Source organism: Bemisia tabaci, chromosome 1 (assembly GCF_918797505.1).
Source record: "Bemisia tabaci chromosome 1, PGI_BMITA_v3".
NCBI lineage: Eukaryota > Metazoa > Arthropoda > Insecta > Hemiptera > Aleyrodidae > Bemisia > Bemisia tabaci.
The window spans coordinates 63,029,956-63,056,778 of NC_092793.1; the positions used below are offsets into that span (position 1 = coordinate 63,029,956).

At 40.4% G+C, this 26,823-nt stretch overlaps 1 protein-coding gene and 1 long non-coding RNA gene across 2 annotated transcripts in view; both read right to left on the reverse strand.

Annotated features, from left to right (window-relative positions):
• LOC109040402 (uncharacterized) overlaps positions 1 to 26,823 on the reverse strand; it is a 223,081-nt gene that overhangs the window by 53,344 nt on the left and 142,914 nt on the right. The window contains exon 3 of the mRNA XM_072305120.1: positions 20,715 to 20,821. Within this exon, the coding sequence (XP_072161221.1) occupies positions 20,715 to 20,821 (107 nt within the window). The remainder of the gene's footprint in view (positions 1 to 20,714; positions 20,822 to 26,823) is intronic.
• Positions 11,018 to 12,934, reverse strand: LOC109040394 (uncharacterized). Its single transcript, XR_002009827.2, has 2 exons — positions 12,567 to 12,934; positions 11,018 to 11,614 (listed from the first exon to the last, which is right to left on the reverse strand). It is a non-coding gene; the product is annotated as an uncharacterized lncRNA (long non-coding RNA).

The following is a 26,823-nucleotide window of genomic DNA, read 5'->3' on the forward strand; positions in this document are numbered from 1 at the left end:
ACCCGTAGGGGGGGGAGGGGCGTGTGTGCCCCTGGACCCCCGGTTCCTCGCTTCGCGATGAAGTTACGACTCGCTCGAGCCGCCCCTCATAGCTATTAACTTGCAAAATAATGATAATAATGAGAGATAACATCTTGCCATAAAAAAAAAAAAAAAAAAAAAAAAAAAAAAAAAAAAAAAATCCAATGAAAACTCGGTGTCAGTCAACGCAAAGACATAAGTTGTAAGGTTGCGAAGCGCCGATCCATGTATAAGAGGCTTCAATTCGCACTCGTTAGTCATATAGCGGCCATAGCATAGTGACAACGTGCTGGCCTTCCACCGTAGCGATTGGGATTCAAATCCCGCGGAGGCTCCGGGGATTTTTCGCTCGTCTTCGTCAAAGGACCTGACGGCTGAACCTAACGGCAATCGGCTAACAACGTTGATCCCTTTTTTTTGGCGATTTTATCGGTGATAAAATCACTAGGATCATCAACATCTGAGCGATTATCCTCGATCTTGTCGCGATAAAATCGCAATTTTTTCGGGCCGATAAAATCGCAATAAAATCGCGAAAAGATCGAGGATAATCGCTCAGATGTTGATGATCCTACCGATTTTATCGCCGATAAAATCGAGGATAATCGCGATAAAATCGCGATAAAATCGCGATTTTTCCGTTGAAAAATGCTACTTGGGTATTGGATATTTCCTGATGAGCCCCCCAAACCCCCCAACCCCCGAATGATAAAGATGAATATTGCAGTGTTTGGCCATAAAATCACCATTTTGGGTGTTTATGGAGTGAACGATGATTCTACTGTCGCAGTGAAGGATCAGTTTTTTTGCAGAATTGAACGAGGAGATTGGCAAGATTGGATCCAGGAGGGAAATCATTGTGTTGGGAGATCTGAATGGTAGAGTAGGACGGCAAGTTAAAAGTAAGATCGTCGGCCCTTTCAGAGAGGAGGCCCCTAGTAGCCTGAAATATTCTTTTTAATACTTATCGAAATAGCAATTTAATATGTATCCAAATAGCTATGAAATAGGGTATAAAATAGCTGAAATTAGATATAAAATATCCTATGTAAATACCCTATATAGTGTCCTTTTGTTCAACTATAAATACCCTACTTTATAGCTTTCTCGATAGCTATAAAATATAGGGTGTCCCAAAAGTCCCTTCCACCCCCTCTAAAATTTTACCTAATTAATATTTTGAAACGAAACTTTGGGGATGTTCATCGATCAATGTAAGCTACTTTTGGGGCCCCCCAAAATTTTCGGGCCCCCCCCCCCCCCGTGGGGAGGGGATGCGGACCCCAACTTTTTTTTTCAAATGGCAACCCCTATCTTGTGATGCCTCATTCGAAAGAGCATAAAAAACTAAGAATTTTGGCGCAAACTGCAGATCAATATCTTAATTTTTGACCGAGTTATGATAGGTCAAATTTGACCTATTTTCAAAAAATCATAATTCCAGTTCAAATTATCGTAATGAAAAAAATAAAACGGGAAAATTTACCACATTGTAAGCACTTTTAAGGAAAAATCACAGAAATTACTTCAAACTAATTTTAAGGGGGGTTTCGGACCCCCAAATACGTCAATTCAAAGGTCATTCAATTTTCCCGCGAAATAAGCCAATTCCCCCCAGATTTGCCTCCACATTAGTTCAGTAAGGTCAATATCAGTTCAACATTACGTTGGCAAGTCTCCAAATTTCGGGAAAAGTTTAAAAAAAAAAAGGAAATTAAAGGTGATTAAATTTGACCGTTTAAATTTTTTTTTTTTAATTTTTCCCGAAATTTGGGGACTTGCCAACGTAATGTTGAACTAATATTGACCTTACTGAACTAATGTGGAGGCAAATCTGGGAAAATTGAATGACCTTTGAATTGACGTATTTGGGGGTCCGAAACCCCCCTTAAAATTAGTTTGAAGTAATTTCTGTGATTTTTCCTTAAAAGTGCTTACAATGCGGTAAATTTTCCTGTTTTATTTTTTTCATTACGATAATTTGAACTGGAGTTATGATTTTTTCAAAATAGGTCAAATTTGACCTTTGACCTATCATAACTCGGTCAAAAATTAAGATATTGATCTGCGGTTTGCGCCAAAATTCTTAGTTTTTTATGCTCTTTCGAATGAGGTATCACAAGATAGGGGTTGCTATTTGAAAAAAAAAAAAAGTTGGGGTCCGCAGCCCCTCCCCACGGGGGGGCTCGAAAATTTTGGGGGGCCCCAAAAGTAGCTTACATTGATCGATGAACATCCCCAAAGTTTCGTTAAAATTTTAGAGGGGGTGGAAGGGACTTTTGGGACACCCTGTAGGTATCGGAATAGCTATTTAATAGGTATATGGATACCAACTGAAAAGGTATTTAAAAGGTATTTTACTTTTGAAAAAGAACCAAAATTGAGACCTTGAAAACCATAAGGTGGTAAGAGCATTGATACGTTGCCAAGATTGTGCAGCTGTATACGATAAATGCAGCAAATCAAAACCATGTAGAGGTGAAACTCTTTTAGCAAAAATTCCCTGGGCTATGCTGATTTTTTTTTTTTTGCGTTAAGGTTTGCAATTCTATATGATTTTGGTTTGCAAAAAATAAAGTTGCTCTATCATGGCAACGTTGCAATGTACTTATCATCTTATGGTTCTTAAGGCTGCAACTGACAATAGTGCGAAAATTCATTAACATGTTTAAGAAAATATACAATAATTCTTGGGTTTCTTAAATGTTATGGTTGAATGATGCAATTTATTCCACCCATTTAGTTTTTTAAATTATTCACTATCCCATAAAGTACATGACTTCCCTTAATTTAATTGTTCAAATAATGTTTTACTGCTACACAAAAGGGAGGAGGCGCACTTATTATAATATAGAAAAATATGAAAGCAATAAATGAAGAACAAAATACTGGTAAATATAGAAGAAAAAAACCTAGTACATAGCTATAAAATACATATTTTCAAACATAAATTTTAAACCAAGATAAATGCGCATGGAATAGCTACGAAATTGGTATAAAATATGCTATCTGTACGATACCATATAAAATAACAAAATAAATAGCCATAAAATAGTATATCTGGCCGATACCTATTCGATAATCCTATTTTGGCTACTAGGGGCGACAATAAATGATAACGGAGCTCGCATCATTGACGTATGTGAGCAAAGGGAGAGGAAGGTGCTCAATGGGTTCTACCAACACAAAGATATCCATAAATATACTTGGGTCCAGTCCACTCGCGGGTGAAAGTCAATCGTTGATTATGTAGTGGTCAGGAAAGACACGGAGATGAAGATTCAGCAAGTTAGAGTGTGGAGAGGTCTTTCCTGCGGCAGTGATCATTACTTCCTCGGGGCGAAAATAGCTTCCCCAGTGAAGGGGAGCCAGGAGAGCAGGTGAGCACAAAAGCAGGTTCACCAACAAAAATATCGTGTTAAGCTTGTAAACTGTGTAAACTATAATATTGACAGCTTGCAGCATCCAAGTGTAAGGGCATTGTACGGAAAGCGCTTGGATGAGAAGTTGGGCAAATCAAGGCACGGTGATACCGAACAGCAGTATCAGTTCCTTAAGGATTGCATTCATTCGGCAGCAATGGAGGCTCTTGGTATTGCTGATGATAGAAAAGTTATAGTGAAAAACCTTACTGGTGGGGTGAAGAAATTGAGGAGATTCAAGAGAAACGGAAAAAGTACCATCAGTTCCTTTCTTCCAAAAAAGCAGAAGACAAACAGGCGTATAGAAAAGCTCAGACGCAGGTGCGAAGGTTCATCACCAAGAAAAAGAACGAATCTTGGGAGAGGAGCTGTAATCGAATAGATTCGTACATAGGAGGAAGGAAAAGTACTGAGAGCTTGAAGTTGCTGAAAGGACTGCGAAGGGACATGAAGCGGGACTTAATATCTCCGATTTACATTGATAAACTGGAGGGTTATTTTAAAAATTTACTGACAGAAAGGCGACCTGAGTTTCAAGATGGAGGTGTAACCCAAGTAGCATTTTGCAACGAAAAAATTGCAATTTAAATGAAATAAAATTTCCAGATGATTTCAACTTTCTTGCAAGAAAATTGCAATTATTTTACAACATCTGACCCCCTCATTGTAAAAAAGTTGCAATTTTTTTTTTTGCAAAGAAATTTCAATATTGACGACCTTTAAATTTCAACCCCTAAATTTTCCGGGGAAATTATAATAATTCGAACCCATGCTTACCTAATGTCCTACGACGTTTAGCAGCATAAAATACCGGACGCCCTTGAGTGGGCTTGAACCCGACCCGCGAGTATCATAGCGGAGCACTCTTCCACTGAGCTACAGGGAGCTGATGATGAGCTGGGTTGAAATCACGCCTGTTAAGGCTGTTATCGCATGCATTGCGTCAGTGCGTGGCTCAACATTCATCATAGATTTGATTAACGCCGTTTTTCTCAGGCTTCTTTCTTTTGCCTATTATTTATTTTTTTTCGTGTTATTTATTTTTTTCATATTTTTTTTGTCTGATTTTTTTTTTCGATATCACGTAATAGGTACTCACACTAAATTTACACCGGTGTAAATTACACCACATACTAACTTGAGAACTTAAAAATATTTTCAAAAAATATTTTTAAAATATTTTCAAAACTTTCTTAAGGAATATTTTTAACATGCATGTTTACAGGCAATATTTTTGAATTATTTTAAAAATATTTTTTGTAAACATTTTCAAAATATTCCTTTAAAATGTTTTAAAAATATTTTGAAAATATTTTACTTACAATATTGCCATGAAAATATTTTGATAAAGGTGACAATATTTTCAAAATATGTTGGGCTATATGGGTTAGGTGAGACATTTAAGTCGAAAAAACTTTAAAACAACTAGAAAATTGGATGCCAGGCACATGGCGTGAATTTGTTACAACATGATTGCACCGAAATTGCAGTCTTTATAGTGCCTTGAAAAAGAAGGTTAGGCAACAAGCATAATCTACATTTCTTGCAAACTTATTGCAATAAAATTGCAACTTTTTAAGCGCCTTCAAATGAACGTATAGGCAACAAGCAAAAATTGCAATCAACTCACAATCCATTGCAATGAAATTGCAATCCATGCTACTTGGGAAGCTTGGATAGTATACTAATGATAATAATAACTTGGAGATTCACATGAAGGACGTGGTAAAGGCCGCACGAGAGCTGAAGAACGATAAAGCTCCGGGTCCGGGAAATATTCCTGCAGAGTTGATCAAGTTTGGAACCTGCAAGCTGTTTCAGCGTTTGAGAGAGCTGATATGCAAGATTGCTTGGCAGGTGGCAAGGTACCGATCGAATGGAAAGAGTCTTGGGTGTCACCTTTATACAAGAAGAAGGGTAGAGAGGATGAGTGCGATAATTATAGAGGACTGTCAGTCGCATGTACCCTAAGCAAGGTATACGAAAAAATTCTGAAAGCTAAAATCGAGGATGAGTGGCATGAACATGAAGCGGAAGAGCAAGCAGGTTTCAGAGCCGGTCGGTCAACAATTGATCACTTATTTACCATCATCCACGTGATCGAGAAAAAGAAAGGATTAGGCCAAGAATTACGTCTAGTGTTTGTGGATCTCCAGAAAGCTTTACGATAGTGTGCCATTGATGAAACTTTGGGAAGCCTTGAACAAAAGGGGTTTTATTGGGGGACTAATTAGAGCGATTAAAGAATTTTATGATGGGGCTTTTCTAGGGTTAAATCTCATGGGGAGTTATCAGTGGGGTTTTTAATAACTAAGGGACTGAAACAAGGGTGTTGTTTGTCGCCAACCTTATTTGAAGTGTTCCTTGAAGAGGTTTTAAAGGAATGGAAGATATGCTGCTCGGGAATGGGCGTCCCGCTACGAGAAGATGGCACCCTTTATACTCCTTGCTTTGCTGATGACCAGGTGGTAATAGCTCAGGACGAAGAAGATGCGAATTACATGACGCGCATTAAGTTAGTGGAAGTATAGCGAAAGTGGGGGATAGAAGTTAGGTAATGTGGTAAAGACGGGAGAAGTTGGTTATCGGTGGTGATCAGCAAAGCATTGAACTGGAGGATGGTCGGAAAATTCAGGACTGTGAAGAGTATAAATATCTAGGAGTCGTTTGGTTAACTAAGGACGGACATTTGGATCGGGCCATTAAAGAGCGGAATGTGCCAGGCAGGAAAGCTATCGCGATGCTAAATGGGGTTCTCTGGGACCAGAGTATCTCCAAGGAAACCAAAAGAAAAATTTACAACGTCATCATGAAGAGTATCGTAACTTACGGGAGTTAGGTCTGGCAACTCAAGAAAAGAACTGAAGACATGCTTAGGGCAACTGAAATGGATTTTTGGCGAAGGTCTGCTGGGATATCGAGAAGAGAGCGTATCCGCAATGAAAAAGGTACGCGAGATAATGGGTGTGAAGAAGGACGTCGTGCACGATATCAGGTCCAAGCAGTTGGTCTGGTATGGACATGTGTGAAGGACGGCAGATGATCGGTTGCCCAAGAAGGTCTTCGATTGGGTTCCTCCCGCGCGGAATAAGGCGACGGCGTGGACGTCCTATGAAAGGTTGGCGACTGAGGGAGGAGATCAGAAGGTGCCAATTGCCAAAAGAGCGTGGGACACGAGAGGACCGGGGACGGGGCCGGGAGTCTCAAGGTCAGGAAATCCGTCCAATCCTTTTATTATATAAATGATGCAGTTTTAATAAACATCTAAATAATGAAAAAAGTAGATCAATTTTTTGAAAGAAAACAGCGAATAACACATGAATCAAATAAAACAAAATTATAGGTATTAAAATTAAGAAAAATACATGTATGAAATGAAATAAAATAAAATAAAATGGTCAATGGATTAATATATTATATAAATTCCCATGTTATATTTATTTTTTTATTTTAATGTATTTGTTTATTTTAGTTTCATTTGTTCATTTTAATATATTCTATTGTATTCATATTTTAATTTTATTTATTCAGTTTAATATATTTTGTTTTACTTACTTAATTTTATTTATTTGTTCATATTCTTTAATTTCGTTTCATTTATTTAATCTATTTCATTTTAAAAATTTATAATTTGATAAACGTATATGAGATTTATTAGGCCATGGAGCATCTTATGGCTATAAAGGCGCAAATTTTGAGTTCAACACGATGATTTATTTTTATTTTATTTATTTTTTGTAAATTATTAAATTTATTTACATTAAAACAATTAAAGAAAACAATATACATTCAAATAAATAAATAAAATATATTTGAAAAAATTAAATAAAATAAACCAGCTATACGAACTTTTCTGCAAATTATACGTAAGAATATTCACTGAAATAATGCGAGAACAGAAAGCATTATGACGAAACAAAAAAAAATTCTTAGCACACTTTAATATCTTTTGACGACTAGGAAATTCCTTCTCAGTCTGCAGAAATTTTTCAAAAATTCTAAGGAACAATGTGTTGGTTATCGCTCAATTTCTTAAAAGTAAATTTGCAATAAAGACTTTGAAACATCGCAAACAAGATATGTGTGTCTTCTCTTCAGTTTCACTGTTGATAGGGTGTCCGCACACCCCCAAGTAGCAGTGATCGCGATAAATAGCGATTCTATCGGTTGGTTATCGCGATTATATTGGTAGCAATGTATCGAGATATTATCACATTAGAAATACCTATATATGGCGACTAAATCGATACAAATCGCAATTTTTGGTTCGATAAAATCGGGATCAATTTTCGTCGATGAAAATCGAGATTAAATCTGTAGTGTTCTGCCTGCAGCAACCCTGCTCCCGCCACAAATTTAAAAAATCAGTTAGCACTTGCAATTTCCCCCACCAGTCCCCTGCAGGTCGATTGTTGAATCGTTATCGAATGATTCTGATCGATAACTCCCTATCTTCACAATGCTATATATCGATCAAGGTCATTCGATAACGATTCAACAATCGACCCGCTGGTGGAGGGAATCGGAGCTGCCACTGACTGTTTGTTCGAGCTTCGTGCTTCAACGCGTCCGTCCTTAGGATCGTCTTCGTCTCCCTTTGAAATGTGAGTTTCTTTTGTTGAAAACCACCCCTTTTGGGGGTGGTAGTGTATATGTTCGGCGTGAAGGTGTTGTGGGGGCTGGCAGGTCGCTTCGCCACCGAAACCCTCGAGTTCTTCATTTTCTTCATTCTTGTTGGGTTGCGTCAACGTAACTCAACCTTGACTCGCGTTGACTCAACTCCGACTCGCGTTGACTCAACCATAGAGTCGTATTTCGAGTGATTTCAACTTAAAAGTCGAAACCCTTCAAATCGCCATTTATCGTGATTTTTATCTCGAAAATATCGCGATAAAGTGTCGGGCGATAAAAGCGCGATTTTATCGCGATAAGATCGAGGATAATCGCTAAGATGTTGATAATACTCGTTGATTTATCGCAATTTGTAGCAACCTTTTCGTTGAGAAATGCTCTTTTGGCCTATCAAGGTGTCCGCACGGCTACACTGGCAATCGCCGTCCGTAGAGTGCCTTATAACACTTGGATGCTGCAGACATTCGATATTATACTTCATAAGCTTTATACGGTCCACTTGTGGCAAAGTCTGCTGTTGTGTTAGCCTGTTCTCATGGCAGCCCCTCACGGAGAAAGCTATGGCCGCTCCAAGGAAGTAGTGATCACTGCCGCAGGAAAGACCTTTCCACACTCTAACTTGCTGTAGGTACCTTTAAGCTGGTGTCTTGCTTTACTATCACATAGTCGATGACCGACTGTAAACCCCGCGAACCCACGTGAACTTGTGTATGTCCTTGTGTTTGTAAAACCCATTGATCGCTTTCAAACCCAGTGATGCCAGGCGTACGGATTTATCCGTGCCGCGCGGACATTCCCTATACCGACACGGACCGCGTACGGACAAAAACCTTATGGGAAAAACGCTTCCCTATCTTAAAATATCCGTACGCGTGACGTCACAGAATGACGCTCAGCCAATAGCAGCACGGAGAGCGGTAGAGCGTACGGATCTCGCACACGGAGCACCCGGGAACACTGTTCAAACCTCTTTGCTTACAAACGTCAATGATACGAATGCCATTATCATTCAATGTGGCCTCACCGAATGGTCCTACGATTTTACTATTAAACTGACGACCTGTTCTCCCATTTAAGTCTCCCAACACAACGATTTCTCTACTATGTCCAATATTTCCAATCTCTTCATCAAGCTCTTCAAAGAATTGGTCTTTACCCATTGGAATTGGTCAACAAGAATTGGTCTTGACTCCATACACCCACTATGGTCTGGGGAGTGCCGAATCGTGGCCAAAAATCAGGAAATGATCAGAATATCATGAAATTTGGTGTACCAATGTTTTTTGGGTCGCTGAATTCAAATTTGACCTTAGTTTTACAAAATTCTTAAATCCAAGATGGCGGCAGGCCCTTGAAACCAAAAAATTAGAAGAAAAGCCGAAATATGATTAGAATACCACACTGAATGTAAGTTTAATGTTTTGAAGGTTGTCTAACTATAATGTGAGAGTGGCCCAGGGACCTGGCACCCAAGTCGAGGGCGCTGACAAAAACCCATACGTCACGGGACTGGGCAGCGGTGAAGCACCCCAGCGAGAGGGCAGAGGGGTAGCATCCCTTTTGCGCATGCGGAGGGGGTAGCCAGAGCCGTAGACCTAGGGAGCTCCTCGGAGCTGGCCTATGGGATTATTCTTGGAGTGACTGGAGATCGAGCGGCACTTGTCCGCTCCTCATCCCATCAACCCAGATTCAAACCGTACATGAATTGTGTGCCCTTGTAGCAATAGACATTATATCACATCGTGATTTTGGTTTCTTCTTTGGTCTTCGCCTCTTCCCGTCATCCCGCCTGTGTCTGCACTGCCGTTGCGACGAGTGTTAGCTCTGCTCTTGCGACGCCCTGTGTCTGCATTGCATTAGCGACGCCATCGTCAGCACAGTCACAGTAGTCATACGCGGTTCTAGATCTTCATGCTTGGGGGTGCCCAGAGGTGGAAAATGTCGGAGACCGGCCCCGAAGGGGACGGTCACTCAGGGGAGGCCTAAATTTCGGCCCTCAAGTTTTATCCCTTTCCTACCCTCCTTTCTCTTTTTCTCTCCTTCCTTTTCTACTTAAATACCTATAAATTCAATGTAGAAAATTTTTAGCAAAACATTCCATCAAAACTACAATCTTACCATAAAAAAACAGTAGAAGCTTTGTAAAACACGGCTATCAATATTAATTCTGTTTGAAACATTTTCAATTAATTGCTGGGATTTTTCCTCAGTCTGAGCGAATACAGAATCTTTAAGAGCAGTAATTTCACGGTTCTGATAACCGTACTTAATTTTTGCTTGGGGGTGCCCGGCACCCACTGGCACCCCCGTAGAACCGCCTATGCCAGTAGTCGCGACGCGTGTCTGCACCTGCTCTTGCGACGCCTTGCGTCTGCACGAGCACCTGCGACGCTTTACCCCCCCCCCCCCCCCGAGCTACGCCATCTCACAATAATATGAAATCTATTTTTCAATGATCAAGAGGTTACCAGGGCAAAAGCCCCCAAAATACGTATTTAATCCAGAAAAATAAGAGGAGAAGAAATGATTGTAATTGAATCAAGTCAGTACTATGTTTTTCGGTCGATTGATCCTGACTGGAGCGTAAGTTAAAAAACTTGCACACTCAATTAATATGGTGATATTCGTGTTGGCAAGACATATGGTAATAGCCCTGTAGGGCGCCCCGGCGCCCCCTCCCCGAACCAAAAATTGTCCCTAAAAATTTTCATTTCTAGCGATTTTTTAAAAATAATTTACTCTTTTATCATCAAACCCTGCTACCAAAATTTTCTAGGTATACTCAATACTACTTAGATCTAAATAGCTTTGACATTCTTATACTCATTGGAGGCTGTCAACCACTCTGCGCTGATTTTTCTGGTTAGAATTATTATAAAGATTCTAGGTAAGACAATTACGGTAACTGTTCTAGGAAAAAAATACAAGAAATCGGAAAAATACGTCATTAATAGAAAGATAATCTAATGAGAACATAAACAGTAATGTGCTTACATCAATTTAGGGAAGCAAAATTTAAACCACTTCACAAAATAAACAGCTTCTTAAAAAGGAACAATAAATGACAAACATCGACTAGAAAAAAAAAAAAAAAAACAAGAAAGATATATTTCGCATGATAGACCATAACAAAGTTAACATTATACTCATTAATAGAAAAACGATGGGTTCTGAAAAAATGCATCAGTGATATACACAAATCTGGCATAAAAACAAAACTGAGACCTTTTACATCAGAAAAATCAATTACAGGTTTAACAACAAATTGAAATAAATTGACTAGAAAAAAATAGGAAAGAAGTCTTCCATAAAATACACACAAAAATATATTTCGTCCATCAGTAAAAAATATCAAAAAGGAAATTCATGAATTTGATCAAAGAAACTAAAACCTTGCAAAATGAGTAAATTGAGGAAAACATTTATAAGTTAGATTAAATCGATCGGAAAAATTGACTCGGAAAAAAGGAAAATGAAATCTTCTGTGGAGCACTTCTTCCATTTTTCAAAAAGCGTTTCATGCGTTACGTGAAAAACTCCTGAAAAAAATTAATATAAATAATTTGTAAAGTTTTGAGACAGCATATCAATCAGAGACGCGGTATAGTAGATAATTAAAATTACATTTTTTCTCATTAAAATTTAAATGAAGTCGTTACTTGATCGCGAAATTACTCGAGAATGCGATATCTTTATTCCTAGAGAATTTTTCTTTAATTTATTATTTTTTTTGTTATTATATTTATTAATTCTTTTTTTTTCGTTTCCATTTCTTTCTAGTACTTTCAGAGACTAGCGCGTGCTTGAATCCCCTTCTTTGTTAGTTTTCACTCAAAGATCTGATCAGACCCTAAACCCTTGCGGATCATTATTCTCGGGTTGCCTAGCCAGGAATTGACCTCGGAACCTCTCGATCTTAAAGCCAGCACTACAACCACTACACCACAGGGGACCGAGTTAATAAATTTGTATATGTATACAGGCTGAAGAAAAAAAAATACCTAAGTTTTATCCAGTATTCGTCGTTCTTCCGGAGAAAATATTATTTTGCTTAAAAATGAGGTTTCTTGCAAAAACACTTTATTTTCCGGAAATCTGGCAAGTGCTGGAAAAAAACTGATATCACTTTCGGATTCAGCAGCCAAAAAAATATATAAATCACCCTATATCAAACGTTGACCTTGTCTCGTCTCTCTTATCTTATTCTGCAATGAAATCAGATTGCGCAGAAAATCGTATAAGTCCTTCACTAAAATGACCAAAAAAGGCCCCAGACGCAAAAATACGCAAAAAAAACCTGTGATATCCTGTTAGAGGAACATATGAGCAACATTTTTGCACAAATGAGAACGTGTTACCTCGTGTTAGTGATAACTAAAATTTTAGGTGAAGGCAATTTTTTGCCTAAATTAGGACAAAACTTTGGAGTCTCATGGTGATCATAAAATTAATCATAATAATAAAAACGATTGCCCATCAAAAAGTACTTACTTTCACCTTCCTTTTCCATATTTGATCGGGGATTTACGCCAACTTATCACAAAACGATACAAGGCAAGACACTATAACGGGAACTTTAAATTCTCACGTTTGTTTACTTACCTCGAGGATGTGAAGTTCGCCACCATGTATCTGATCGTAAAAACAATTACATAAGATTTGATACGTCATTTCACACCTACTAAAGGATGTAGATAAGGATTATATGCTCGATTGCCAGATTTTCGTACTTTCAAAAATCGGATTTTTGGCCACGATTCGGCACTCCCCAGACCATAATGACCTCTAGCACAGTCATCATACAGGGTTATCCAGAAGTCCGGGACCCCCCTTATAACTTTTGAACAAAAAATGCTAGAGATTTGAAATTTGGGGAATAATCCTAGGTCAAAGGGAACTACTTTTTGGCGTACCCAAAATTTTGGGGGGCGCCCCCCCCCTGAGGGGGGGCGGACCCTAACCCTTTTTTTTCAAATAGGAACCCTTATCTTGTGATACATCATTCGAAAGGGCTTGAAAAAAGAAAACTTTTGGCGCAAACCGATTGTCGATACCTCGATTTTTAACAAAATGGCGGCCAAAATATGGCGGAAATGCGTTTTTTGGTTATTTGCCGTCGGAATCGCTTGAAACTTGGTTTCCACAGGTTTTCGAGCACGAAAAAAACAAATACGATATTGGATCTGCAAAATACCCGAGCTTTTCCAAGATGGCGGCCAAGATGGTGAGTAATTTCAATTAACGCAACGCGTTAACGCGTTTTAGCGAACGCTATTAAAATGTGCCTCAGTGGTCGGGCGGAAGGGGAGGCACGGGTGGGACTCGACGCGTAGCTACCTCCCCGTGGTGAGTGCTGGGTAGTTGATTTGACAAATCAGGAAACACGATTTTCAACTGGCTGAGAACAACGCACAGGAAATCTGACACATTCCGATTTAAACTTATTTTCCCGCCATTTTTCGGCCGCCATCTTGGAAAAGCTCGGGTATTTTGCAAATCTAATATCGTATTTTTTTTTTTCGTGCTCGAAAACCTGTGGAAACCAAGTTTCAAGCGAATCCGACGGCAAATAACCAAAAACGCATTTCCGCCATTTTTTGGCCGCCATTTTGTTAAAAATTGAGGTATCGACAATCGATTTGCGCCAAAAGTTTTCTTTTTTCAAGCCCTTTCGAATGATGTATCACAAGATAGGGGTTCCTATTTGAAAAAAAGGGTTAGGGTCCGCCCCCCCTCAGGGGGGCCGCCCCACGAAATTTTGGGTACGCCAAAAAGTAGTTCCCTTTCACCTAGGAATATTCCCCAAATTTCGAATCCCTAGCATTTTTGTTCATGAGTTATGAGCGGAGGCTCAGACTTTTGAATGAGCCGCCATTTTTTGGCCGCCATTTTGTTAAAAATTGAGGTATCGACAATCGGTTTGCGCCGAAAGTTTTCTTTTTTTAAGCCCTTTCGAATGATGTATCACAAGATAGGGGTTCCCATTTGAAAAAAAAAAGTTAGGGTCCGCCCCCCCCCTCAGGGGGGGCGCCCCCCAAAATTTTGGGTACGCCAAAAAGTAGTTCCCTTTGACCTAGGATTAATTCCCAAATTTCAAATCTCTAACATTTTTTGTATAAAAGTTATAAGGGGGGTCCCGGACTTCTGGATAACCCTGCATGTCCAAACACATCCGGATCATACAGGGGCTAATCGCTTCCCACGTTTTCACGCACTTACGCAGACTCTTCCGGACAAGGATTGCAACACCCTGCTGAGCACGTTGGTCCTTTGGCACGCCACTGTAAAACAAATCGTAATTTCCAATACTCTCAGATCCTCGCCCTTTCTTTTTTGCTTCTGTCAACATAGCCAAATCCACATCGCGACTTTCTTTATCTCCGACACCACATCCGTCAATTTTTTGGAAATGCCTTGCACATTCTAAGTTCCAAATAAAAGGGTCCGTTTCCGTAACTTTTGTCAATTTTTCCGTAAAATTCCATTGATACCGGAGGCTCGATTGGGGGTTTTTGACAATTTACTTTTTAAGAGTTTCGAGGAGACAGCCCAATGCCTCAACCCCCGACCTGGAGGACCAGAGTTTGCTTTCAGAGTTGCCTCTCCTAGACAGGTTGCTTTCACTGCAGCTTAGAGCCCTGTCTGCCCTTCCCTTGGGTGATTCCTACGCCTAAAAGCCGGTGACCAACTCCAAGCCCCCTTTAAGGCAGGGGCTACCAGCTGGGGTCCGCAGGATTCCTAAACCTGTGACAGTTAAGTCCCCCATACGGGCATCGCATAAATCGCATTTACCGTTTACTTATAAACAGTAATGGATACGTTGCATGAGTGAGGAATTTGCCATTTGACTGTTGTTTCTTGTGTACAAATTCGCGAGAAACACAATGGCACCACTAGTTTTCTCTGAAATCAACTCCCAAGCTCAAAAAAAGCTCTCAAGTTGAGGCCAAAATAGAGGGGATATCCCACGCTATCCTGAGAGTCCACCTCCACACCAAAACAAACTCCTCATGCAAACATAGGAGCAAATACATTGACAGGGCTGCCACTTTATTTTGGGACTCCAAAACTGAAAACACGGCAACCCTGCTAATGTACTTGCTCCCTATCTTTGCATGGAGAGTTTGTTTTGATGTAGAGGTGGACTCTCAGGATAGCGTGGGATATCCCTTCCATTTTGGCCTCAACTTGAGAGCTTTTTTTGAGCTTGGGAGTTGATTTCAGAGAAAACCAGCGGCGCCATCGTGTTTCTCGCGAACTTTTACAAAAGAATCAACAGTCAAATCGCAAATTCCCCACTCATCCGCAACATCTCCACTAACGTAAGTGCCCTTCTTACGCTGTTTGCCGCTAAACTGTTTTTATGAAAGTTCCATTCATTGGTTTCCTTGATAACCTTTGTTTGCTATCAGCTGATGTTTTATTTCCATTTCCCGGCCAAGTCACCGGATTTTATACTTGCTGTTTCTTTTTTTTCAATAAATCATTGCTAGGTTATTTCTAATTTTTTTGCCAGCATTTATTCTACCTCCTCCCCTCCCAGCTCATTTTTCAAACTCCCGCAGCCACACCCTCCCTCTATTTATTTATATTTTTTTATGGCATGCCTACCTCCCCTACCACCATTTTTTCGAGGGTTCATTCATAGGGATAAAATAGTGTATTGTATATCGAGCTTCGATGTAGCGTTCGATGTAAAGCAGGATAGACAGGGATGAAACGAAATGTATTGATATTAACCGGGGAAAGGGGGAAAGAAAAGGGGAAGGGGGATCAGTGTGAAAGAAGAAGAAGAAGAAGAAGAAGTGTTAGGGTCATCCCCTGAGGGGATGAGAGGATTGGACACGAGATACTCAACGGATGCAGGTGTGATGACAAAACTGTATTGCGAGATACCAAGTCCGACATCCCCGGACAGCTAGGCGACAGTGCTGCCTCAGGTGGCAATGTATAGAAGTACTTAACCTAACAAGAAGAAGGAGAAGAGAAGAAGTATTTATAAGATATGTCCTATGTCTAGACAAAGTCTGGAATAAAAAGCTCATTAACGGCATATGGCGTAGTTTTATTATGCGTATAAGAGCTACTTCATTGTGCTGTGTTAAAATCTATTGCTTTGGCGCAGTTCTAGACTTAATTCTTGATTAGATGTTCAACTCAAGCACTGGCTGTGAGTGAGTGCTTCGTGTGAGTGTGACTTGAATATCAATTGCATGACAAAATCCGGAAAAAGAGGAAAAAAGGGAATCTGTGAGAAAATACGAATGTGCCTGAGAAAACACAAACTTTCCTGTCTTGCCGACAACCTAACTAGTTTGAGAAGTAAAGCGGCAACGCAGCGGCAGCGGTGCTATGGGACGTCGCGTCGTGAGTGCGCGTAATCGGGCTCGAGCGTTCCTTGGTCATGAACTACTCCGACCTCCAGCGCTGACGACTGAGGGTTACGTACCCACAGAGGGGGCCTGAGGTCTGTTGTATATGGTGTGCGATCAGAGACAAGAGACCCTCCACTAGTATCTTGGCCATGGTGGAAGCTTTTACTTTCGGGACTTCAGCATTCTACTGTTGAATTACCTACATGGTTGATGTTCAACAACGTGTTGGCAGTTTCGTTTTGCAAACAAGCCGAAAATGGCCGACGTTTGGGAAAGTTGTTTGGCTCATGACGTCATCCGAAGCTCATCACTGACCATGTAGGTAAGTCAACAGCCGAAACTAGGGTGATGACTGTTGCTCCCTAATAATTGTCTATAAGGAATTGTTGAAACCCCGAAAGTAAAAGCTTCCACCTGTCGCTAGGAGGCCAGTGGAGGGTCTCTTGTCTCTGTGTGCGATACTACCTGTTCGTGTGGACACCACCAACAAACTCCAATCGCCAACCGAAGCAAGATTCCATTCGGCAACTAATGACAAAACAAGAGAGCAACCAGTTTCCGGAAGCCAGGACACTTGAATCGGTCGACACAAACTGAATATGTCCAGAACCCCGCCCGGCGTGGAAATATTCTTACAGACCTCAGAGCTCAGAAGAAAATCCTTTTACCATTTTTCATTGATTTGATTCCCTACGTACGTAGTTGTACGTAGTACCTTGGTTGTGACCTGGCTAATTATAGGAGGCTCCTCGTGTTTTTATTTCGTTATTGCTCATATACAGGGTGTTCTAGATCACCCGCACCCTCAGTGCTTTTGAGATAAGAGATTTCCTGGGTTATATTCAGGTTTTTATCAGTTAAGTAGGTACTGATCTGTTTATGACAGGTATTTCGTAATTTTACAAGAAACATGGTCCGGACGTACAAAAGAAAACCAGGCTCTCGGGCATACAGAGACTTCTCACAGAACTCATTGAAGAAAGCTGTCAAAGCAATTCGAAAGGGTGCTTCTCTGCGTAAGAGGGTAAGACGTCAACAAAATTTGGAATTCCGAAATCAACCCTTAACAGACATGTTCGCAATTTTTTGAAAGAATACTTTTCTTAATGCATACCTTTACTTACCTACTAAAGGTTGGTACCTACCTACTCAAACTGCCATAGGTGCCTCTTAGTTGATAACTTTGAAACGTTTTGACCTCAATATTAGCTTTAAGTTCCTCAAGGCTGTCATGCCATTTTTGTTTCCTACTTAATTCTTTAAAAGACTTGTTCAAATTTACCAAAATTGTATTATTTTATAGATAAATGTTCAATTTACTTTTTTAAAAATTCAGTTTACTGTCCCATGTTGCCCTGAAAGAGCCTAACATGGGCCAAACACTTGATTTTCATTCGTGTCCCAAGTTACCCCGAGTATCGGGGTAACTTGGGACAGTCGAAAATCGAAAAAAAAAAATATAAGGGGGGGGCATAAATTTTTTTTTCCTTTAAAATTCGATATGCGTACCAACGAACTACCTTTAGCACAAAAAAGTTTGGCAAAATAATGTATGGTTCGTTTTGGAGAAGCTTTTTTGTGCTAAAATCGTCCCAAGTAGCCCCGTTTGACGGTACCTTTTTTTTCTCGGTTTTAATCGCAAGTCGTCCGAGGTCAGGGTCTTTGAGGTTGATTAAGGAATCGACCCCAAGTAATTCGGATTGCATCGTCCCGAACCGCTGCCCCCCCCCCCCCCACTCCTTCGGGGGGTAAAATTAGAGATCTCGACCCTAAAAGTTGGGGTTCCCGACCGAATATTTCGTTTCAATTGCATTAGTAATGAAAAATACGAAAAATTTCACTTGAGATTGACCCTTAATAATCCAAAATTGACCCACCCTGGGCCCATAATGATCTCCTAAAGAGAGTGGCATTTTTTACCTCCATAATTACTCTCTGGTTGCACAAATGACGTAGATTCCACAGATAAAGCTTGTAACGAAGGTAATCGACCCCCAAAGAATCCTATAATATCGTGGACCCGAGGCCACATTATCATCATTAATCATCGACTTGCAGAATATACTTTCTCGTGTAGAGTATGCTTATAAAAATTACCTTTCAAACCGTTTCAAAATGCAATGGAGTATTTAAAAACAGCTTTTTTAACGTAACCTCTGAAAAGGAGATTATTTTTCATCTGTTTCTGGAAGTAAAACCATAATAATTTTTTGGAAAAATTAATCATCGACTTGCAGAATTTCCTCGCGATAGAATGTAGTCATAAAAATGTTTGTTGATCATTCAAACCGTTTTAAAATGCCATAGAGTATTTTAAAGCACCCTTTTAGCTTGTAGATTGCCATTGATTTCACACAACATATTGCAAGAATAAGGACGTTCATGGACACAGTCAACCAATCACCTAGGTACCTAACTCCATTTCACCCTATTTTACTAGTTTGGTTGACGAACACCAAATTTCTACAATCAACCGCCAGGAGTGTGTAAGGGTAGTAAGTTGAATGTAATGTTTCTACGCCCGTGAAATTCCCCCGTTCTTTGCCCGTGAATGTTAATGAAAATAAAGGATCTATTTAGTAGATGTCCTCAGTAGCCTCTGGCGTCTCCTGGATTGAACGATACGTTTTTGGAGATGACTATACCTCCAGCTTTGAGTGCCAGATTGAGATGCTTGGAAACACATTTATTAGGGTGTTCCGTTTTCAGGCGACCATCTCAAGACCTTGCTCTCCGGGCTTTTTCCCATTCTTTTTAGTCCCCAAAAGATACTTCTGAAGTTTCAGCACCATAGCTGAATAAGTCTACACTTTCCCCCAAAGCGATGAAAATTTCGGAGGCAATTACATAGGTTTAAATGGGGAGAAAATTGGCCGATTCGCGGAACTACGTTTTTCGGCTGTAAAATGCGCTGAAATGATTTCAAACCTGGCCATCTCTTGGGAAGTTATTCAGAGACTTATTTTGAACGAGAAAATTTCACTTTTGAACCAGAGATGGGGTCAGGGTGGGTCACGGCGCAGTTAGTTTTGAGGCGCTGCGCGCAGCAAAATGATCGCATTTGACAGTTTTTCATCAACCTCAAAACAGGTCCTCCGAAGCTGAGGAGGCTAATATATCTCATAAATGTAATAAAATAATGTACAAGAGTTCTTATCGTCCCTTCAGAACTATTTTCGACCATGTACAAGGTTGGCAACCATTTTGGATTTTTAGGGATCAATTTCACGTGAAATTGTTCGTACTTTTCAATTCTATTGCTATCGAATCGAAATTAGATCGAAAACCCCAACTTTTAGGATTGTTACCCCCCCCCCCTTTATCCCCCAAGGGACGCTAGGGGGGTCTCAAGACCATGAAATTCAGATTTCTTGGGGCCAATTCCCTATTCAACCCCGCGGTCTCCGCGACTTCGTTCGACCTAAGTCAACCGAGAAAAAGGCCTGGTATGGGTGCTCTGGGACACCCTACACACCGCAATTTTTGGCTCAATAAAATCGCAATCCATTTTCGTCGGTAAAATCGAGATTACATCGCCATTTATCGAGATTTTTATTTCGAAGATATCGCGAAAAATTGTCGGGCGATAAAAGTGCAATTTTATCGCGATAATAAGATCGAGGATAATCGCTCAGATGTTGATGATCCTAGCGATCTTATCGTCGATAAAATCGCAATATGTATGTAGCGTTTTCTGTTGAGGAATGACACTTGGGATACAGCGTTATTCATTTATAACAGACTAGCTGCCCCCCCCCCCCTTGCTCCGCACGGGCAACGCCGGGCTGGGAACCCGGTGGGTTTTCGGAACCGGTTCCGGTTCTGGTTCCGTTGATCCAGAAGCTCGGGTGCCGGTTCCGGTTCTGGTTCCGGTGGTCTAGGAATTCGGGTTTCGGTTCCGGAACCGGTTCCGCAGCCGGTTCCAGCTGTAGTTTCCGAGGCAAAAGAATGTAGTTTTGAAGAAGTAAATTGCAAGAACAAGAACGAAAAACGATTCCATGTTAAAATTTTAATTTCAATAAACAAATTAAATGCAATTTAATGACATTTTATTTTGAAAAAAGATTTTCAAAAGAGATTCCATGTTAAAATTTTAATTGCAATGAACAAATTAAATGCAATGACATTTTATTTTGAAAAAAGAAAAAGAAATGCTTCAAATCGACCTTAGCAGCAGTATGATATCGAGCAGGTCTGGTGCCATGCTTGATCTGAGGGGCGACAAAATGAAGGCTAGCCCTGAAAAGACTGTTTCTACACTTACTTGGGTGGCGAGGGCCGATAGTGTCACCTGAGAAAGTTTGTATAGCACGAAGTTTGCATGGGAGTCCGCCTTCCACCAAAAGTTTTCACTAAGTTCCTCACCGACTCCTTGGAAACGGGATAAAAAAGATTTGAATTTCTTATCATCATCATCACCATATACATATTATTATTTACCATATTATATAATAATCACCATATATAATTCCGTAAGCCTTTTCTTTGCGTCAAAATTCAGCGCGAACCGCCGGGCCGATCCGTGCGCGGGTGATGGTACCGGCTCGACCGTACCGGTCCCCCGACGGCGGGAAAAATATAGGGATCGGCCGGCTTACCCGGCCCCCCTCGCCGCGGGAACAGATAAATTGTATACGAGATAAATCGTATACTCTCGTCGAAATCAGATAAATTATATACAGATGGATGGTGAGACGAGGATAATTCATATAATTTGCCAGTTTGTCAAACTGTTGGGCGATCGCGAAATTCATTCTGATTTCTGATCATTCATAATTTCATAGCCCTTCTTGCCTTCAAATAATGTAAGGAATTTTCTTTACCTAATACCACGAATAATTCTCATTTGGATTTTTACCTATTTCTGCACTAATATTTCACATCTAGATAAGGTGGATTGCCAATTATCGATACTATCCACAGACTGTCCAGCTTTTTGAGGTAACGTAATCAGTTTGTTGGCTTAAATTGTAAGCGTCTTTGAGAAGAACTTAGTTCATTCTGACATTGTTGAGTCCATATAAAATTTAAAAAATTCTAGTGAAGAACTGTGTGCAGCCCGTTTAGAAGTCCCCAATATTTTGTGTCAATCTGTGTGGCAGTGACCGTTCGTCTGTCCTAATTAGGACGGAGGCCAATTTTTAATAATTTTAAATAAGTTAAAGATACAGTCCTACAATTTCAGTAGTGTCTTGCCAGTGGGTCAGCTCTTTTAGTATTTTTTGTGTCTCCAGACGCATCAAATGCAACCATAGAAACAGAAAAGACGCTATGAAATGGCATAAACAACGTATCCCAAGTAGTAGTTTTCAATTGAAAAATCGCGATATTTCGAAATTAAATTGCGATTTTTTTTACGATTTTATCGGCAATAAAATCGCTAGGATCATCAAGTTGATGGTCCTAGCGATGATAGGTTAGCTCAATTGTTGATTCAACAATTGAGCGATTATCCTCGATCTTTTTGCGATTTTATTGCGATTTTATCGCGATAAGATCGAGTATAATCGCTCAGATATTGATGATCCTAGCGATTTTATCGCCAATAAAATCGCCAAAAAAATGGGGTTTGCGCTGTCAGCTGATTTCCGTCAGGTTCAGCCGTCAGGTCCTTTGACGAAGACGAGAGTTAAATCCGCGGAGCCTCCGCAGGGATCCGCAGTCGTAGCAGTGGTAGGCCAGCACATTGCCACTAGGCTAAGGCCACTATGTGACTAAGGATTATGCGAATTGAAGCCTCTCAGCTTATCCTCTGCCCAAAGACATAAAGACGGAGGGCTAAAAGCAAAAAATGAAGCTTCTTTTCAACCACCTCTACGATTGGCTAGAGGATTGGCGGCGAAATCGGGACAAGTTTGAAATTCAAATGTAGGGCGGGAACTAAATAAAATTGCGGAAACAAAGTATTCTAGGTTGATTTTTGCCCAAATTCACTTACCACTCATATTTCTTTAACTTTAGGTTAGCTTTGGTCCGTCGTCGACCGATTAATTTCATTTGGGAGTAACGGTCATCTAGAACTGTAACGGCCTGTTTGAACCTGCAGAACCACCATGAGCAGAAGAAAAACTAACTTTATCTGAGATTACTGCCTGTTACCGAGCAAAAGTAGGTGTATTATAATAGGACGCAGTCCCAACTTTCTCAATATATTCGTTTTAGACATTTTAAATACGTTTCGAAGAAGAAATGTGGAAAAATCAAGAGAACAAGTTCAAATCAAATGTCTGTTTGCCATGGATTCCCGCGCTCATTTACACACTCACACAAGCACCCAGCGGCAAACCAGGCTTCACTTTTTCCCCATGCTTTTAGATACGAGCACTCCGTCTTTATGTCTTTGGCTGACACCGAGTTTTCATTGGATTTTTTTATTATTTTCCCTCCTCTATATTTTATTTCATACCTTGAAATACGGTTGGTAAAATAAGGTTCTATTGGTAATCTCATCGTTCTGTCTCGGTAAAATTATCAATTATAGTGAGATGGCGAAGTTACCGATGGACCTTGTTAAAAACGCCAATATTTTTTATCGACTGTGGTTAGAATTACCGAGATAAAATGGTAAAGTTACCGAGAATTGATTACCAATAAAAGTGGTATTCTTATATGAAAAAATCAGTAAAAATACCGGTTTTTAGGTAAGCTTACCAGTCTGCCTTGGTAACATTACCAATAATTTTTTTTTTTTTTTTTTTTTTTTTTTTTTTTTTTTTTTTTTTTTGAGAGCTTGCGCACTCTAGGTATAGTTCATTGGCCTTAGTCGAGTAGACAAACAGCCATACCAATAATTGGTAAAAAAAAGTGAGATGGTAAAGTCACCAACGGACCTTGGTAAAAACGCTGAGAATTTTTTCTCAATGTGGGCGTACCTCCCACCATCCCAACCCCACGCCCAGCCTCGTATTGAACCGTACTTACACCTCCGCTAATTGCAATTCAACCCCTCAAAACAAACTCCGCGTCACCCCCACTCCTCCTCCGCTCACTCCCATCCCCACTTCATACCCTTTCCCTTACGGCCATGCAGAGGCGATTTTAGTGGTTGGCACATTTTCATCTTCATTGGAGGGGGGGGGGCGGCGGCATAGAAACATCTTTCATAAGCATCATTCATGCGTTGGTGGGCGTTGCTGAGAAATTGCAATTTATTGAAATTTTATCTCTATAAAATCGCGTTCCATAAAGTCGAAATTTTATCTCAATTTATCGCAATTTTTCGACCGATAATATTGCGATGAATCGCCGTCGATAAAATTGCGATTTTATTGCAATTTACCGCGATTTTTTATCCACTTATATTGCAATAAATCGACGTCGATAAAATCGCGATACATTCTCCGATTGAATCGCAATTTATCGCGATCACTGCTACTTGGGATATACCACTGCCGGTCATATGCTTATACGCCTTTTTGCTTTTCTTACCAATTATCGAAGAAAATTCACAAGAGCGTATCTCCGGCTCCTGGACTACAAAATTTCGTTTTTTTTTACCGCTTACCGGTAGACAGACCGCGGACCGCAAACCACACCCACCCTAATATTTATATATGTAAATATTAATCAATTAGGTATTTATTTTGATTTATAGATGATCGAATCAAATTAAAACTGAGCGCTTATTAAATTGTTTATTTAAGTAATGTGCATAATTACTTTGGAACGGTAAAATTTCAAATTTACAGTCTGCACCTACCCTGGAATGCCCTCCGAAATTCCCAGGTGCAATTATCAGTACGTAAGTGGTTTGAATTTGAGAATCAAAAAAGCGTGTGAGCCAAACATTTTCATGATAATTTTGCAACTTGTGGCACAAGTATTTCCGTATTCACACCAGAAATCCTCTTTCCCTGTGAAATAACAGGGACTTTCAGATGAAATTTTTAGAGGTTTTGTGCTGATTTTCGGAAATTTGACCCGGGAACTCGAAAGTTTTTAATTTTCGTTTGATCAATGGTAGGTAGATCATCGATTAAACCATCTGCCGAAAGATCAAAAATCGATTAAATAATCGAACGAAGAAGCACTGCTTGCTTAGTCGGTTAATCGATCGATCAATAACTTTAGTTGAAAAACTATAGTACAGTAATATTTTGGGGAAGATACTCCACTCCAGTCGGTTTGAAAGATGAAAACTCATGAGTGCGCTGGGCAGAAGCCTGGCAGGAGCAGGAATGGCGCGGTGCGGCATGCGGTAGGAGAGAACGAGATGGGGCGCATTGCATAAGAGCAACTCCTACAGCAGCGTAATTGTATAGGAAGAAGCCGGCGGGATCACACCGGGTCAAAGATCATCGTGAGTCCCCTCAGAGAAAGTTGCAAGCCGAGTCTACGTCTAGTCGTCTGGCGCGCTGGCATGGCGCAGAGCAACTGGGCAAGTGGGCTAGTCAGGCACCTCAGCTATCGTCTATTATCTACAGCGGCCGGGCGCCAAGTATTCTTTATGCCGCCACCACCCCGGCTCCGGATGCCCCGAGCGTCATCAAGACCAGAAATGCTTCGCGTTTGGCCTAGTTAGCAGGAACGCATGTGTCTCGTGAACAAAGACAAGAGACCCTCCAATGGCCTCTTGGCGACAGGCGGAAGCTTTTAATTTTAGGGATTCAACACTCCCTTACGGACAATTATAAGGGAGCAATAGTCATCACTCCTTTTTCGGCTGTTTGACCCACCTAAATGGTGAACGATGGGTTTCGAGTGACGTCATGAGCCAATCAAATTTCCCAAACTTCGGTTTGTTTGCAAAACGAAACTGCCAACACGTTTTTCTCCATCGACCAAGTAGGTAAGTCAACAGTTGAATGTTATAGTCCCGAAAGTAAAAGCTTCCACCATTGCGAAGATACTAGTGGAGGGTCTCCTGTCTCTTCTCGTCAAACATAAGGTAAACGTCGTTAGAAGAGAGGTCGTCAGAAGATCGTCTCATGATAGAGTGTCTGTAAAGGGGAGGCTTGTAACCCAAGCATCCTTTCTACACTGGAGCTACCGTTCTACCGGTACGTTAATAATTTTTTTCTGGTCTAAAATTTTAAAATTCGAAGAGCATTTTCCTAACTCTCCACATAATTCAGGCGCTGGGTTCAGGAACCGCGTTTCTTAATTACAGTGTCTCAGAATCTCCGCTAACGTGTCACTTACTATGACGGATGAAAATTAATGGAATTCGTTGAAATTTTTAGTGAATACTTTTTTTATGATTTTACAATCCTAGAAATTGAAAATTTGTAGGAAAATCACTCAATAGTTTCCACTCAATAATTTACAATAGCAGCGTACATTCTGAGACGCCGCAACCAAAGAATACCCTCCCTGCACCCAACCAGGGATGGAACATTTCGTGAAATGTATTCTTATGAAATTTTATAAATTTTTTTGAAAAATTTGGGGGGTTGCATTCAGAGGGCCAAGAAACGCCTGGAAACAGTGATTATCAATTTTGACATTTTTCGTCCCAAGCCTGTAAAACATTCACGCGTTGCAAATGTTTTCGTTCGATTTGGAGGTAAGAAGCGCACCTATTAGGGTAGCATACAGGGTGTTCCAAGAGTCCCTTTCACCCCTCAAAAATGTTACCTATTTAATATTTAGAAACGAAACCTTGGTGATGTTCATAGATCAATGTTAGCTACTTCTTTCCCCCAAAATATTCGGCTTTATATAAATACCTACTTTTCGCTTCGAGGAGCAGCGGAAGGCTCTTCGCCCCTTTTCCCCCAAAAATTCATACTTCCACTGGTGGAGCTACCCCCTTTTAGAAAGAGATCGAGTGTGTGTGACTTCCCTTCTTTCGCGCGTTCCAATTCCGCGTGTATATATATATATATATATATATATATATAGTGTAGGAGTCGCAACCTGTGTACCTCGATGTCTCTCAGACGGAGAAAGATATAGAGGTCCGGTTTTGACGCAAAATCGTCTTATTCTGCATCCAGCGAGTGGTTCATTGAGTGGAGCGGTTCCGGAGTTATATGGGCGATTGAAGCTCCCACTAAACGCGCGTCGACCGATTTTCACGCTCCAAAAAGTCGGATTTGGGTGTAATGAAGTCACAAGCGCCAAAAAGTCGGATTTGGGTGTAATGAAATCACAAGCGCCAAAAAGTCGGATTTGGGTGTAATGAAATCAGATAGAATCTTCAAACCATACAAAATACATTTTTAGGGATTCTTGAGGGCCGCTGAGTTCATAAATTACAGATACCTACTACCGAAAAATTCCTTTTTTTACCGTAGCTTTGGTCGGCCTCTAAAGTAGCGCTCCGAAGCTGATGAAACGACATTTTTGCGGACTTTGATGACGTAACTACCCAAGTAGCAGAGATTGCAACAACTTATAGGTAACAAAATCGTTTGATTCCTGCAACTAAT